Genomic DNA, 17,829 nt, shown 5'->3' with positions numbered 1-17,829 from the left:
CGGTCATTGGAATTATACAGAGAATTATACAGACTGTGTTTTGCCTTATATACTGTATTTCTTTGTATGTTTGTAAATGTTTCAATAAATCATTGCACCTATTTTCCATTTCCCCATACCAAAATATAAAGAAATGGTAAAGTATGTGGTTGAATGTGGTTATCACTTTTCATGTTTTTTTTTTCTTATTCTTGTTTTAAGCTGCCCTTTCTTTTGCGTGTTTAATGTACACTTACATACTCATATGCTGTTAGTATGACTATAGTCATATGAGAGGCCAAAGTCAGCTATGACACACAACTAATGAGCTGTTGTGACCACGAAAAGACAAAAAGCAGAAACACATGGAGCAATGTGGGCAGCAGGCGGCGCTGTTTCTGTTGTTTCTGTTCTACAATCGGGACCGGGGCTGGTTTGCTCTGCGCCTGCGCACAAAGTAATTCAACCCCCAAACCCGGATGTAACCAACGCCTAACCTGTGGGAAGAAAAACGGTGAGTAGAGTTACAAAAACTGCCTAAAACTACTATTTATGTGTAATTTGAATACGGGATGCATGTGGGAGAGTCCCTCTAGGTATATTCAGTGTAACAGAGATGTAACGCTTGTTTATAGGTGATGTAAATCTGCGGGGTGTTTAAAGTTTTCTATCGATCAGGTTTAATTCAGAGCGGACTAACACTTCTCTAACGAAGCTGTCATGATTGTTACTAATCGCCTTTGGTAGTGTGATTACTGTCTTTATTTTATCATTTTAGATCAAGCTGTAGACAGTATATAAATGAGAAAGCTAACCGGAACAGTATTTGGACTCTGTCTGTTCACTGTTAACAAATCGGATTTAATTTATTTAGTCAGACTCAGCCTTAAATTATTGTTATTATTATTTTATATGTTAGTTAAAACTTCTCATTTTCAGGTGTTGGGGCTTAAACTTTCGGATAACAGGTTATCAGGTTATGCTTACTTAGCGGAAGCGTTGTGCAGTATCCGCTTCTAAATGACATTTTGCTAATAGGCGGTATTTTTCTTTAACATCCTCAGTATGCAACTTATGCGGAAGTTATTCACTGTCATTAATTTTTTAGCTTGCACATGTAATAACACGCCGAGCACGAGTACCTCCAAACGGTATGTATGCTGCTCGCACTCACACCTATCCATATATAATATATTTAATCTAGAATAATTTTGCATTTAATTGATTTCAAATTAGTTTTTACACTAGTAAATAATGCAGTTTAAACAAACAAACAAACAACTAGATTTTATTCTACTGTTCTACTTTTTTGCAACTGCTAACAAATTTCTTAACTTTTGAGATAAACAGTATATCTTATCTTCTGGCATCTATATTTTTTTTATCTTCTTTCTTTTTTGACATTGTCTATCAAATTAGACATTTAGCAGATTGTGTTGTTTTTGTAATTAATACTAGAGCCCAGCCAATATAGGATTTTTAAGGCAGAAATTTGGCGTTTTTAAAAATCTAACATTCTGATATGTCAGCACCATAAACAGGTTTCCCCACAATTTGCCATGTAAGATAAGATAAGATAAAACTTTATTGATCCCACAACGGGGAAATTTGCACGTTACAGCAGCTCAGTACAGAGAAAAATGAAAAGGATGAGTAAAAACAAATGAACTAAAATAGAATAGAAAAACTATACACATATACATAAGCACTATATACATAAAATATATATCAATGTCAATACATACATGTACATATACACACATGTATACACACATCCAAACACTATATACAGATATCAAAACATTATATGTGTAGGAAACTGCAGAGTGCCCGATGGTGGTCAAACTATGCAGCTCATAAAATAACTGAAATAACTTCTTTACTGTTTTCTTTTATTGTGGAACGTAATGCTAAACGTATAATAGGACACAAAGCATGGAGAGAAACAAGAAATAAAACACATTTGTATATTTGTGTGTGTGAGTTACAAATGTGTTGTGTGGTTATGTGGATGTGCATTATGTGGATATGCGAGGCTCTATTCAGTCCAAAAAGTGATATTATTGGGAGGAGATATAGATTAAAAATATGGACAATGATAATGATAGTGAGTCTCTTATTTACTTTTATATTCTCATTTATCATCTGTTATACCGATAGATCAATAAATGGCTAATATCGTCCCACTGATAAATCTGTCAGGCTTTAATTAATGGTCATTCTGTCTGTGTACTTTTATGGATAATTAATTGGTTTGTTTTTCAATTTTCTCCTTTCATAAAATAATTTTAAATAACAGTCTTATGTTATATAGTGTCAGGTGTTTTCATTATTGTGTCCATCCCTTTTCTAATAACGAGGGGAAGCTATGTAACAGAAACCAACTCAGTATAATTCAGTACAGTTCAGCAGCACCACAAAAGTTGAATTCATACTTCTCAACTGATTTGACTTAAACTCATCATGAAGGGCGGATTGATCGGACTGCAGTAGGTTTAGGTGCCCCACACTAAAATAGAAACAGAAATGTTTAGTAAATCAGACTTTTAAATAAGTGGAGTTGATTAAATAGTTAACATGTACATGTACCAACTGCAGTAGGCAGAAATCAATGAGCAAGAAATATGAAAATGGAATATATAAGCTAAAAAGAAGTTAATACTAACTTCACACAGGGTTCAAACCTTGTTCCCCTAATGTGAAAGTTTTATGTTTAACCCACTGCAACACGACAGCTTAATACACGTGAGAACTTTTTGGCTCTTTATAGCACTTTATATGACTCACCTGAGCCTTTCTAAACAGACCTGTGATTGGGTTAGATTTTCAAAAGCCTGAACACAAAGCCCGGAGTCTTTCTAGTTCTCACTCAGCCCATTTGAATTGCAATATGCTGAAATGTGTGTGTGTATATATATATATATATATATATATATATATAATATAAAATGGTATGGATTATCTTAGGTCAAAGTATGTTAACAGTATTAGCCTAGAAACTTTGAAAATGCCCTTTGAAATGCTGTTATTTTGTACTGCTTTGCATAGATGCATAAATATGTAATGTGTCAGTATTGTACTGCCAGAGTTGGCTTTGGTTGAACAAATTTCATTTTAAAATTTTTATTCTTTAACATCAGGCTGATTAATACTTAATTCTCTGACAGCTGCAGGTTTTATGTCTAAAATTTCTGATCCTGTATGTAGATAATTAGGTTAGAAATAAAATGATGTAATCTTTATATGCAGTCTACTGCAAGGTCTACACTATAGATCGCTACAGTTGTGATGTTAATGGAGTGAATTAAAATGTGCTATATCCTCCTTTGAAATGTATTATTCAGTGCTTTCGTATATTATTTATTTTCAGCCACTGCCCCATACGAAATGTCTTTTTTTTTAATCTGCATTGATCAGTTGAAAAACAGTCAAAATATCTGGATGACTAACTGTTTTGAAAAGAAATGTTAGGCATTTCTACTCAAACAGACATGACAGGCATTTGCTGGTTTCAGTTTCTTTTTTTTGCCCCCCACCCACCCCCGGCAGAGCTGAGGTGCAGGAAGGGTTTGTGATCGCTGGCATCTTTTTTTCTGTCAGACAGCCAGATGGTGCAAAAACCACCAGTCCCAATTCCAGGAAATATTAACCAAAAAAAAAAAAAACATTATATTTTAATCACTTTCTTTAAAATTGCAAAGTAGGGCATTAACCTTGGCTGAGGATGCAGTCTGTGAGTTTATAATTGTTTGCTCTTTCATATAATACTGACAAATAATTGATTAATTAATAATGTGCAGATTAGTGAATATAAATGATGTGCTGGTTAGCACATCTCATTTCTCTGTCACTCTGTCACAGTTAGTGCTTTGTTGATGCGAACGCGTGTTTGTTTCCATGCTGTTTCACTGCCTGTATGTGAAGCCATGCATGGTTTTAGAGACAGTACTAAGAGTGCTTTCGTATTACTTCCTCTCTAAGAGTCTGGCTGTCTTGTGTACTGTTTCTGGCAGACATCTTATCATGTTTCCTATTTTCTGTTTTTCTTTGTAGATGCAGACTATAAAATGTGTAGTAGTAGGAGATGGGGCGGTAGGAAAGACGTGCTTACTGATCTCCTACACAACCAACAAGTTCCCCTCAGAATATGTGCCTACGGTAGGAAGATTTAAGAAAGACAGAGCCATGTTGTTGGAAATACAATCACTTAGAAACACTGTTTTCTTATATTTCTTCATGGTTAAAATACAGCACCATCTAGCACTGCCTTTTTTTTTTTTTTTTTTTTTTTTTTTTTTTTGGCTTACTTCATTTTTGTGTTTTCAAAGGTTTTTGACAATTATGCCGTGACGGTGATGATCGGCGGAGAGCCGTATACACTCGGCCTTTTTGACACAGCTGGTAAATGTCTTTGAAAGTCTCTCAGTTTGACATTTTCCTCTCTCATTTCTGTCAATCTAAAAGCTTTGGGAAAAAATGTCCTCATTCTGTTCTTCTCCTGTGATTGCTGCTTTCAGGTCAGGAGGATTACGACAGGCTCCGTCCTCTCAGCTACCCTCAAACAGATGTATTTCTTGTATGTTTCTCTGTTGTGTCGCCATCATCGTATGAAAATGTCAAAGAGAAGGTCAGTTGTGAAATATGTCTTGGCTATTTTTGATAAATGTATCTCAAGTGTTGGCAGAATTTGTTTGGTAGACTTATACTCATTGACCACTTTGTAGGTACACCTGTTTAACCACTACTTAATGCAGATCTCTACTCAGCCAATCACATGGCAGCAACTCAGTAAATTTAGGCATGCAGACCTGCAAGACAACCTGCTGAAGTTCAAACCAAGCATGAGAATTGGGAAGAGTAGTAAGTGACTTTGAATGTGGCATCCTCATTGGTGCCAGACTGGCTGGTCTGAGTGTTTCAGACACTGCTGATCTACTGGGATTTTCACACAAACATCTCTAGGTTTTACAGAGAGTGGTCTGAAAAAGAGAAAATACCCAGTAAGTGGAAGTTCACTGGGTGAAAATGCCTTGTTAATGCCAGAGGTCAGAGGAAAATGGCCAGACTACTTGAGGCTGATAGATAGGCAGCAGTAACTCAAATAACCACTCGTTACAACCGAGGTATGCAGAAGAGCATCTCTGAACACACAAACATGTTGAAACTTGAAGCAGATGGGCTACAGCAGCAGAAGACCACACCGGGTGCCACTCCTGTCAGTAAGAATGAGAAACTGAGGTTACAAATCTAATGGGCTCACCAATATTGAAGAACAGAAGATTGAAAAAAAAAAAAAAAGCTACCTGATCTGATGAGTCTCGATTTCTGCTGCAACATTCAGGTGGTAGGCTCAGAATTTGGTGTAAACAACATGAAACTGTGGCTTCATCATGCCTTGTATCAACAGTTCAGGCTGCTGCTGGTGGTATAATGGTGTGGGGGATATTTTCTCGGCACTATTTGGGTCCCTTAGTACCAACTGAGCAGTGTTTAAACACTACCTGTACTTCCAGCAGGATAACACACCATGTCACAAAGCTCGGATCACCTCAAACTAGTTTCTTGAACGTGACAGTGAGTTCACTGTACTCAGATGGCCTCCAGAGTCACCAGATCTCAGTGCAGCAGAGCACCTTTGGGATGTGGTGAAATGGGAGATTCATATCATGGATGTTGTTGTTGAATCTATGCCACAAAGAATTAATGCAACAGGGGGGTCTAACCAGGTACTAGCAAGATATACCAAATAAAGTGACCAATGAGTGTATAGGTCTGCAAATAGTGATTTTTTTTTTCTTTTTTTTAATTTAATTAAAATTTTTTAGGGACATCCTGTTCAGTTTCTCTAACCAGTCTAATGCTTATATTTAGATAGTGTGTCAACACTATCTAAATATAAGCACATTTATATAGATATTTAAATATTTAGATAGTGTCCTAAATTTTAATTTTTCAAAAGCCACTTGATCAAAATAATGAAGTCCTGAGTAAGTATAAGAACACGCCTCCACATCAGGATCACTCCCGGTACCCTTTCAGATCTGCTTTGAACATCTCTAATCACAGTCATTTGTCACACACACACACACACAAAAAAAAAACTTCTGCTTCTTCAGATTATTCAAAATCCCACTGATTTCCATGCCAAAGTTTTCATTTCACATTATTTTCTGTGAAATGAAAAAGAAGAATCAGACACCATCTCAAGAACTGTTTGGACTAAAGAAAAAAGTTTATCAGTTTTGATGCTCTCAGATTTCATTCGGTATGTAAGGTGACCTTTATATCTTTTTCATTGTTTCCAGTGGGTCCCTGAGATTTCCCACCACTGCCCGAGCACCCCCTTCCTGTTGGTGGGGACACAGGTGGACCTGCGGGAAGACAGCAACACGGTGGAGAAGCTAGCAAAGAACAAACAGCGCCCCTTATTTCCCGAGAGTGGCGAGAAGCTGGCTCGTGAGCTCAAGGCCGTCAAATATGTGGAGTGCTCTGCACTCACGCAGGTACGGGGCAAAATTTCACCACATTTTTAAAGTTTAAAGTGGCACATTTTGTTTTAAATAGAAAGTTATGGTTCCTTCTTTTATGCTTGCATTATCTCCACTTCTTCTTCCTCTTCTACCAGCGAGGACTTAAGAATGTGTTTGATGAGGCCATACTGGCAGCTTTGGAGCCCCCGGAGACCAAAACCAAGAAGAGGTGTGTTCTGCTATAGAACAGTGCTGATCGTGAGATGCGTAACAGTGTATTTAAAAAACAAAAAACAAACAAAAAAAAAAAAACAAAAAAAAAGGTGGGATGATTGAAAACATCATAAAGATCTGTGGCCATTTTGGGGGGAAAAAAAAAGACAAAAGCAAAGGGGAAGAGATGGTACAGTGCCACTGAAATGTATTCCAGTACACATGTACACTGTTTGTGCCTTCAAAAATAAATGCAGAAAAAGGTTAAGGCTGAAAACCTTTTGTATTCAGACATGCAGTGAATGCAGTTTAAGCGCCACCTTTCTAAAGGTTTCTGAAACCTTTAGAAATTGCAGTGTTCTCTCTATAAATATTCAGGTGGGGCGGGCCCCCCCCTGCCTGTCACTGTTGCTCCTTCTTGCCCCTCACCCCAAAGAAATGCTCATTTATAAACCTGTCATTAGCCTGCTCCTTTTTTACTTATTGTGGCCCACTGGGTCCTTTAAGCTCAGTATAGGGAAGTGTAGAAGGGGAAACACTTTAGTTATTTTTAGTACATTTAAGGGGACAGCTTGATGTTAAGTGGTACTCTTTTAGCTTTCTTTTCTGATCTTTCTGGATTGAATAATGTAAAAAAGAAAATTTTTGCTGTCACTCCAAACAAATGTAGCTGTCTGTAATGGTTCCTTTCTTTTAACTCCTGGTGACTTTCAGGGATGAAAAGTGTATTTTCACCAAGTTCCCTTATTTCTGTTTTCTTTCTTGTGTATATTGTAAGAATTTAATGATGCTGTTTTGGGAAATTTTAGGATTTTTAATTATTTTTTCCCATTTTGAGACTTGAGGTGTCTTTTTTTTTTTTTTTTTTTTTTAATTGTACGACCTCCAACTTTAAACAATTTAAAGAGATAAAAAAAATTAAGCTGTAATATTTTTAATGGTTCTTAATCTTGATAGAGATCGAGATAAGATTACCTTTTTCTAGTAAATTTCTCGGTGTTTGTAATCACAGGATATTTTTAATAAAATGGTTGAGCTAAAATCAAATATAGTCATTGTTTTTTTTTTTTTTTAAGTTTGAGGGCAAAAGACTAAATTCGCAAAGTATAACAGAGTTTTAGGGTGTAATCACACTAGTCACACTTGCTGCATACTGTGCCTGAGCACAACTCTGCTCCCTGCACTCACTGTGTTAATGATCGGGCCTGAGTATGCTTCTCTCAGCTCGCTCTCTCATGCGCGCACACACTTTTGAAAAGTGCTCTTGCAGAGCACAATGAGCATCATGATTTTCTGCATTTTATTGTTTCATTTTGGCTCTTTTTAGAAGCTGCAGCAGACACAGTTGAGGAAGTGTTAAACATCCATACAGTGCTGTGAAAAAGTATTTTCTCCCTTCCTGATTTCCTTTTTTTTTTTTTTTGCACATTTATCACACTTACATGTTTCACATCAAGAAAGAAATTTTAATATTAGACAAACATAACCAGAGTAAATAAAAAAATGCGCTTTTTAAATGATGATTTCATTTATTATGGGGAAAAACGTTATCCAAACCTACCTGGCCCAGTGTGAAAACTTGCCCCCTAAAACTCATGACTGGTTGTGCCACCCTTGGCAGCAAGAACTGCAATCCAGCATTTGCGATAACTGACAATGAGTCCTTCACATCACTGTGGAGGAATTTTGGAAGAAATTTTGCAGAAATTTTAGATCTTTTATTCTGTTTCACCTTGTCAAACAGGTTCTTGATTATACAAGCCTGGCAGTATTCAGGCCTGGGCGTGGCTAGACTAATTGAACTAAGTTTTCCAAAAAATGTGGTTAATCACAGTTAATTCCTGATTTAACAAGGTGGGAGGGCAATTACTTCTTCACACGGGGCCACATATATTTGGATAGCTCCCTTAATAAAATAAATCTTAATGTCAAAACTGCATTTTTTAAAATTTACTCAGGTTATCAGGTTATTACTCTCTGGGCAGCAACTACCTTTAAGGGAATAGTATTGTGTTTTATATATTCATTTTGTTTTCTTCTTTCTTTTTAAACATACTTTTAAGAAGGTCATAGTGCAATAAAAATCAGATAAGGGTAGCATGATTGATCTTTACTTTGATTACACAAATATTATTTGGGAGGAGGTAACGATGATAGGTATTGATTTGTAAATAACTGGACATGAATAACTGCCTGGTGGAGGAAGAAATTCAAGAAGCAAATGCGGTGTCCATGAAAAGCCAGGGGAGGTGGTCAGGTTGTGGGGTGGTGTTCAAGGCAGGTCTTTGGGATGGAGGGATATGTGGGCCATAGACGATAAGTGCATAAAATTCCTCCTATGCTCCACGTATCTAAGCAAGTCGTGCTGCTTGAGCTGACTCTGCCATGGGAGGAGAGGATGTAGGCGACACGTGAAAGGAAGCTTGGGAAGTCCCAACCCCTCATCCATGAATGTGAGCAGGCGGGATGGCGAGCATGGAACTTACCAGAGGAGGTAGGCCGCTGGAGATTCCCTGGGCAGTCTCTTTGGAGTGCCCTGTCCAGGCTTGGCATCAAAGGTCACAGCAGAAGACGTCTTGTGACTAACATCATAAAATGAGCTGGAACAGCATCAACGTGGCTCTGGTTGAAGGTCTGTGAGCACTGGAACAACCCACCTGACAGAGAGGCAACATCTTAGAGTGGTGGTGGTGGTGGAGCATGAGGGGTAGAGGGGGCTGCCCCAGGACACTGGGGTTGGCTGGCCAGCCTTCTGGAAGTGTTGTGGGTTAATTGATGAAACTCTGATAAAAGAGGGTACCCACCCGATGACCTGAAGAAAGCCCAAGGGCCCACACACCATAATGCTTGCTAGGGCTTGTGAAACAGGTGTGGCCATTAACCTCAAGGCAGCGGCTGGGACAGCACCCAGCCACTGAAGGGACAGCGATCTGATCATATTACAGAAGAAGAGATTTTTTATACTACAGTATACTAACTAGGCAGCTCATTCTCTTTCTCTGACAATACTTTCTTTAAAGAGATAACACATTTTGGGATCGACTTGAAAGAAAGGCAGATGTAAAATGGAAAAGTGCAAACTATAATACGATATTTAGAATCCCCCTATACCAACATAATTTCCTAAATGTTGCCAATACAAACAAAGGCAGTAGAATTGTAAGCATTGTTTAAACATAAAAGACATTGTAGCCCCTTAACTGGCAAGGGCCCGGTGACGGGCCGTTTGTAGTCCTTTTTATATGGCAGGCTAGACCCTCCCATTTTTATTGACACGTTATTCGGCCAATCATGTAACTGGCTGCACCAAATCACCTGACAAAGCTACGTGATGCCCTCTGAGTATTATTGGCTCTGGGAAACCCATTTCTTAACATGATTGGCCGAATGAGGTGTCAGTCAAAATGGGCGGGTCTAGCCTGCCATATAAATGCACTTCATTCGGCCCGCGGACCAGACGCAGCCGATTAATAGGCTATGAAATGGGTTGTTCAGAGCCAATAATAACCAGAGGGTGTTATGTAGTTGTTTCAGGTGATTTTTTTTGCTGCCAGTTAAGGGGTTAAGACAGTTTGATGCTTGACCTTATTTGACCTTGAAGAAGAGGTCAGGGGCCAAATGTAACTTCACTGAAAACTTTTCGAGCTATTGTGTTTACAGATAGAACGGCACGCATACACACATGCATGCAAACGCTGCCACAAACATAACCTCCTTGGCGGAGGTAATGAATCGCAACCAGGTCACTCTGAGTTCTTCCAGAGAGTTGGGTCTGCTATAGCTCAGTTTTTTTTAGACACCATTTCTCTAATCCAGATATTAAAAGATAGGGTTTGCCTAAATTCAGCTACAGTAGAATAAATCATTGGGCCATTAAAGAGGCAAAAAATGGCTGCCTTTGCTTTCCCTGCAGATACCACTATCTCTTAAGGGGGGGGCGCTCCAAAGATAGAGATATATGGGGAGAGCGCTATCATTTTTCTACACAAGAATGATGGGGCCTTGAAAATGTTCTTCCTAAAACTGTTCAAAGATTGGCAGCACCAAAACAAAGGAGCTAGAGTAGCTGAGCCTTGATAAACAATTTACTACGTTAAATTTAATCAGGCACAGTTTGACAAAAAAAAGAGGAAGTATGAAAATGCTCTGGGCAGTGTTACCAGACCTCCCTGGGGAGTGTTCAGTGTTCAGATCCTGTTCCCATGCTGCCTTTGCTTTGCTCCAAGAGGGTGGAGTAATACTCTGAATCAAACTATAGATTTTCGTTACTTTTTTGTGTAGGGGTTCATCAATATCATTGTTGGCTGATAGATATGGGAGTTTGAATGCTTACTGAGAAAACTTCTGATTTGTAAAAAATCTAAAAAAGAAAAGAAAACGGGGATTTTGGAATATTATAACTTTTCTGCAGTGCCTCAAATGACATGAGAGTTCCCTTTACAAAGAGATCCCTAAAAAAGATCAGACAATTTGATCATTGGTGATTGTTTACCAGAGATGAAAATGAGCAGAGTTGATTAATGCAAAAATGTTTCCTAAACTGGAACCCTACTTTTAAGGATGGGATTAAGGACCCCTGGCCTAGTGGAGGAACAGTCTTAAATCACAGTGAAGATGTGTAGTTTTTGTTGAGTTTTAATGTACCCAACCACTGAATTTGACTAAAATTTTAAAGTGACTTTACAGACCTCTCATTCCTTTAGTGGTTTGAGGTTACATTAGCCACTAACATTAATTGCATAAAAAAATAGACAAAGTTTCTGGGCCTTAAACTTGCAATTTTTTTTTTAATGCCCAGCAGGGGTGACAGCTCTGATTGCAAAAAGAAGTTCAGTTGTGTAGAAGTCTATGAGAAAGCAGCCCTCAACTCACTTGATCTATGACCTCAATAACCACTTTCCTGATGAGTTTATGGACTCAGTCAATGGTGTCAAGTCTTGTGTATTGTGATTGAGTAGTTGCTATGAGCGAGAGGCTTCATAGTCGAACGATGACAAGAAGCCTCAGGTTAAGGCTTCAAAAAAAGGACTCCACAAATCAATTGCAAATCAGTGGGTTACATCCATCTTTTATGTAAAGTCTACTAGCAAAATAATACAGCAGTGATTGAGTTTCACTTTTTTAACTGTCATAATGAATTCAACAATGTTATAGTAGTGCAAAGCAGGGACCTGCTCACCAAAATAGGTCTCCACTCCAACTAGTGTTCAAACCCTCTCACAGGGTACCATTTAACTCAGATTCAATAAAGACACACTTTGGTATTTTTCTTAATAAACTACTGTATTGATTAGATTCTCAAAAAGACTTAATAGCACTGCTTGTGCAGGAAACAAACAGAAGAGTTTCATATGAGGATGAGGGACAAAAACACAAGACAGACATGGATGTAAGTGCAGCAAAGACTCTGATATACAAATAAATAAACCAGAATCAAAAAGAAGACATAAATACAGTAAAAGTTCAAAGACATACTAGTCTATGACAAAATGAGAATAGCTGGCATAAAACGTAAAAGTAATCATCAATGTTTCTGTATTAGTTCTCATTAGGTTCTGCTTTAAAGCTTTGTCATTTCAGTGTTTGATTAACTGTTGTTTGTGTGTGTGTGTGTGTGTGTGTGTGTGTGTGTGTGTGTGTGTGTGTGTGTGTTCATGCCTACATGTGTATGCATGTCTGTGCCTATCCTTTTGTCTGTCTCAAAATGCTAAACTGGGACATCAGTTTAAAAACAGAGCAGACTTCTTTTTTTGTGTACTTGCTGATGGTGCTTTGTCTTCACATTAGTTTTAATTTTGCAGTTTTTACAAGACAACAATCAAACCAAACTGCAGTTTTACTTTTCTAAGGGAAAAAGTGGTCAAAGTAAGGCTGCTTTGGACAGTTATTAAGATAATTTGGTGCCAAAGTTAATCCGCCTTGTGTGGTGTCTGTCTTATTTAATCTGGCCATGTTGAGTGGCTTCTTAGACTCTGCAGGTGTGAATGGTGACTGTATTCTTGCACTGCTGGCAACGCACCGAGCAGCACCAGGAAAACTTGCAGGAGCAGCGCTGCACCACCTCAGCCCGGCCTGCTCTGTAGCCTGGCCCACAGCACACCAGCTCACAGCCATCTGGTGCCAACCGAGATGTTCCTGGGGATGTTTCAAAACATTGCAAGATCACTTTCTAAATTGATTTGAGTGATAAGCTGGATTATTTAAATTGATTTTCTGTGACATAGTCCTTACCATTACATCTTCTGCCAGCAGTCCCAGGAATACCATTGTCAGGGTCGAGATGGCAGAAATCTGGGGAGGGTGAAAGATACACAAGGTCTCGGGCAGCAGGGGGTTTAACTTGTGGGTCTCGGGGGAGCAAGGCTGTCCTGGATCCTATACGAGTCAGGCGGACCTAGGAAGATCATGAAGTTAAAAAACAGTTTTAATGCATACTTTTACAATGGTCACTTTATTAAACATGGCCAAAGATTAAAAAAAAAAAGTGATCAGGTAATGTGTAAGTAATCCCTGTGAGCCAAAAGCTCGGGCTTCAGACTGTTAGAAATGCTTAGTTTTAGATAATATTTCCTTTTCTTGGCTGTGTGATGTCAAAGAGGATATTCTTAATATGGCTGTCTTAGGCAGCAACTTCAGCAGCACCACCAACCTGATGTTTAATCCTTCTGTTTGCAAGGGGCAGCCAATAAGAAGAAAGCTGATTTAAAGGGAAGGAAGTTAAAACTACTTTTAGCTCCCAAATTTCAGACAGTGGATGAATTGAGGGCCTGCAGAAAGCCCAGGCATAAGATAAATAAAGATTCTAGCAGGGTCCAAGAATACAAACATGGAGCTGGGGTAATGGTAGTTTTTCTGCTAAATTATCTACTTCAGCTCATGTGACACCTGCTCATCCATTAAGCTAGCGAAGACAAAACAAGCAGAAGGTGTCTTCTGATACCTCTGTGGCTCCATCAAAGCGTTCCTTGAGCACAACACCCACACGCCTGAATGGAGGCATGACCTTCCAGCAGGTCCTTAGCTCACAGGAGCCAGACACACCATGACATTTACACTCAACCTGCATGTTATGAAGGATGGCCTGAGGAGGAGAGGATCATCATAAAGGACAAAAAAAATTGCTGCAAATTCACACATATTAGAGAGTTGGAAATCCATAGGGACATCACTGATGTTGCCAACCTTTCGACCGGCTTCATTGTTGTGGAGGTTCATGAGCGGCCGGCCTGCTGACAGCCCCTTGGCTCGCTCTGGGTCATCCACAAATGTCTGAGAGAAAGCCACACCATAGGACAGGTTGTCACTGCACCCCGACCACTGGAAACCTGAGGTGGAACGAAGCTTAGATTAAGATAATCTGTGTTACTGCAATTTTGAAGGTTGAAGAAGGGTGGATGTTGAATGGAAAATCCCATCGGGGTCATGTAAGGCGGGAGGCAGCTGCTACAGTCTCACAGCACAGGTGTGCTACATGTGACAGCTGATGGGAAACTACCAGCTGACATGCCTCAGACCAACAATCAACACTGTAGCAGCCTTTTTATGCTCTGTGTGACTCAGAGTGGATTTACTTGCTATATTTTCATGGAATAGAGTTGAAGCTCACCCTCTGGGCTGACTCCCCTGACCTTCCTGTCACAGCCACACCTCTCCAGCTCCCCGCGGGTGCAGGCTCGGGTCACTGCCACAGCCACAGCTGCTGAGGAGAGAGCATGCACAAAGGCTGCCTCCCGAGTGCCTGAAACCACAGCAGAGACATGACAAAACTTCTTTTTTAGATAATAATTATAAATGCTCGGTGAATGGAGTTTTCACTAATTTCATGCCAATGATGGGTCTACCTTGGTTCATCACTCTGCCAAATACATTTATCCCACGTGGGGTGGTGGAACAATTCCAGCGGCGATTCCTGAACTGGTGCTGGCACTGAATTGGACAGCGAGTTACATACCAGAGAGAAACAAAGTTTTCCACCTCTCATACTGATAACTATGATCATTAAATTACTCAGACTTTATGCTCCATACCTCTTCTATGACCATCTCTGCTGCCTTGCGTACAGACTCCATGACCTCCCCCCGTGCTCTGCACACCCCCACCTGGCCTGGGGTCAGCCCCCTCAGCCGTGCACACTGGGCAGCACCAGACACGGGCCGGGAGCGCGGCAGCCTCGCCAGGGATCTGAAACATAACAATGGGAGACATTATAGTGATTTATAGTGGGTAGGTGGAGCAAAAAAAAAAAAAAAAGGAAGCTGCATAATGAAGTACAAGGTGGGGGTTTTAGAAGAGTGCAGAAAAGATGCAAAGATAACAAATGGGAAGAATTTTAGAGAGGATGAAAACAAGGAGACAACCAGGCAAAGAAGACAGAGAGGGCGCAGTGAAGGCAGAGCGAGAGAAAAGAGAAAAGGTCACCAGCAGTGAGACAAAGAAAGAGAGGGGAGCAACTGAAAGAGATTTAGTGACATGTCACCATCTTTTAAAAGTTATAGCATGACAAACAAACTCCCTCTTTCTCGTCCTCCTTTCCACACTAGACTTACAGCCAGTTGGTTGCCATGGTGGGGTGGGTTGCCCATAGCAACAGGAGGAGGAGTGGTGCCGTGAGATTGACAGTGGAGACAGTTGGCATCAGACTGTCTGTCTGTCTGTCCGTCTCCGTGCGTCAGGCTGGGTCTTTGGACAGCACGCTGCCCGTCTCCACAGTTGAAGTGATCGTTCCGTCCGTCTGCGTGCTTGTTGCTGTTTAAGTTTCAAGGCCAGAGTCTGGGGATGATCCCCACATATCTGTTGAAATCACGATTTAGCAGGTTAATGATGAATGCACAGATGCTCTTTGAGGCATTGTGGCTTAATAAACAATAACTTCTTTCTTAGTTTTCTAATAATAAAGTTTATGTGTTAGAAGTTAAGAAATATGAGTCTGTATACACAGTCATCATTTCATAAGAGATAAAACCAAAAAATTTACTGCATCATACTCATGAAATTTCCTTCAGATTGCAAGGGTTGTAAAATAGATTCTTACCAGTTGATAGTTCTGTGATAGCCAGTTATTCTTCTTTTTGTTGCTGAGAGGATACAATTTCAAAATGAATCTAAATTTTATTCAGCAAAGCTGCTCTTCAGCTTCTTCTCTATTGTTGTCAGTAACAGCAAAAGCATACTTAGAGGACTGTTTCACAAGCTGCACGCAAAACTCATCCTTCATGCACAAAAATACGTCCATATGTCCGATTTCAATCTCAGATTAATAGAATTTCCCCCAGAAAGGCTACCTAAAATCCAGAAATACTAATAAAAGTCAATTTAAAAAAACAGGCAAACAGTAGCACGGTGTCATCTTGTAGTTAGTTCTATCCCGGGAAAACAAATGTGTCCATTCCAAGTTGAAAAAGCAAGAATGAGTGAGAGCAGTGAGACGAGAGTGATGGGTTATAAAGGAGGTAGAGAGCGAGGGTGGGAGAGGGGACATCCAGGGTGTGGAGTGATGCTGACAGAGGGAGGAGGAGGATTTGGAAAAGGATCATTGTTGTACTATGTAAGCATTAAGAGTGTAAGTATGCCCTCTAAATGAGAACTAAAGCCTGAGCCTGGGCTGAAGGTAGATAGACTGCACTCATGAATGTAGTTATGTGCATATATATCTTAACATGTTTATATGTAATTTTGCATTTCCAGTTCTACATATATGTATATGCATGTGAGAAAGAGTCTTACCTTTTTTTTTTTTTTTTTTAACTTTTTTGGCCACAGCAGCTTTTTTTGTCGGCAGTGGAGGGAGACAGGAAATGGGGAAGGATACAGGAGGACACACGGGCAAGCTGGCGACAGGCCGGGACTCGAACCCGTGCCGCCCGCACTGCAACGCAGCATATACATGTGGGTGCCTGTTTCACCACTGAGCCACCCGGGCGCCCCGAGAAATAGTCTTACCTAATGTGTAATTTTCCCAAACTTTGTTGCTCATTTTACGAGTCCCACCCCCTCTTCTCCTTTTCCTCTATATCCCCCACATTTGCCCTCTTGTTCTCGTTCTCTCTCACTCCCTATATTGTCTTAGAAGAAGGGGTGACATTTAGACAAGGGGAAGAAAACAGACTGCCGACAAATATTGGAACTGAGGCAAATAAATCACAAGATAGGAGGGAAGGGAGGGACAGAGTGGATGGGTGTCACACAGGGGATTGGGAAAAGCAATAAAGAATAACAAACCAGGTTAGTGGTATATGAATTTGAGAACAAAATTTCAAATTATCCATGTGAACATAATATTTTATTTATTACTGCTATACTGACTGTTGATTTAGCACAGATAAACCAAGAGCACAAGATAAACTGTACAGAATTAAAAATTCTGTACACAAATTATTGCGTACATTTGCATTGTTTATTTTTTAGTATTTCTTCCGTTTCCCTCTTTCAAACCAGTCATAGTAATGTTTGATCTACTTTTGGTGTTTAATATTTGCGTTTCCTTTAGATTTAGGCTATTTTGGGATCTATTTAAGTCTTATAACACACTGTATCCAAAACAACCAGAAAAAGGATGTACATTCAAACTATTTTATTCCAGATATTTATGTTTTTACTGATTAATATAATATATTTAAAGCCTACTAAGTCAAATTGTAAAAGATATACGAAAATAAAATGTTATAGGCCTATATTTTTCCCTCACTTTCCTCAGGAAAAAGAAAAAAGGTTGTCACAAGATCAGTAAAATGTGACCAAAATGTGCTGTTTCAGCTTTCTTGTACATCAGAACTCATAAAGTAATATAGCTAATAAATGTATAAAACCATCTGTATATGATATGAATAAAACAAGCCCTTTAAATGGAGCTTAATTGCACCAAATCACATAAATCCCACAACAGCCAGAAGCTTAACCCAGAAAGATTTTGTTATTCTGCTAATCTAGGCTAGTTATCTTAGAAAGTAGGTTTGCCTGGGTTACAGTTTTCTCCTTTTTTGATGAGATTCAGCTGCTGCCCATTTCTGAGGTAGAATAAGCTAAGTCAGAAGCATCAAAATGATTTTTAAAGGTAAATTAGCTACAGGGCTAACACTGCCGCCAAGTTACCAGCTAACTATAGCCAGGTGGTAGTCAGTGCAGTTTAATTTTTTTTTAAGACATTTAAATTTATTTTAAATGCTTCATT

General features: G+C 39.4%; 2 protein-coding genes across 2 annotated transcripts; one reads left to right on the top strand and one right to left on the bottom strand.

The window, feature by feature from the left end:
- The first annotated feature begins 430 nt into the window (after positions 1 to 430).
- Positions 431 to 6,771, top strand: cdc42l (cell division cycle 42, like). The gene is made up of 6 exons (XM_030748874.1): positions 431 to 493; positions 4,033 to 4,137; positions 4,308 to 4,380; positions 4,497 to 4,606; positions 6,285 to 6,482; positions 6,605 to 6,771. Exons 2-6 carry the CDS (start codon positions 4,033 to 4,035, stop codon positions 6,692 to 6,694), a joined length of 576 nt encoding a protein of 191 aa, XP_030604734.1. The 5' UTR covers positions 431 to 493; the 3' UTR covers positions 6,695 to 6,771.
- Positions 6,772 to 11,793: 5,022 nt separating this feature from the next.
- Positions 11,794 to 16,056, bottom strand: wnt4b (wingless-type MMTV integration site family, member 4b). Its single transcript, XM_030748871.1, has 9 exons — positions 15,694 to 16,056; positions 15,209 to 15,452; positions 14,690 to 14,843; positions 14,504 to 14,588; positions 14,269 to 14,400; positions 13,845 to 13,987; positions 13,603 to 13,743; positions 12,894 to 13,056; positions 11,794 to 12,797 (listed from the first exon to the last, which is right to left on the bottom strand). Exons 2-9 carry the CDS (start codon positions 15,295 to 15,297, stop codon positions 12,628 to 12,630), a joined length of 1,077 nt encoding a protein of 358 aa, XP_030604731.1. The 5' UTR covers positions 15,298 to 15,452; positions 15,694 to 16,056; the 3' UTR covers positions 11,794 to 12,627.
- Positions 16,057 to 17,829: the final 1,773 nt, after the last annotated feature.

The sequence above is a fragment of the Archocentrus centrarchus genome, chromosome 16 (assembly GCF_007364275.1).
Source record: "Archocentrus centrarchus isolate MPI-CPG fArcCen1 chromosome 16, fArcCen1, whole genome shotgun sequence".
Taxonomy (NCBI): Eukaryota; Metazoa; Chordata; class Actinopteri; order Cichliformes; family Cichlidae; genus Archocentrus; species Archocentrus centrarchus.
The sequence above is the reverse complement of the archived record's forward strand: the minus strand, read 5'-3'. Positions and strand labels throughout refer to the sequence as shown.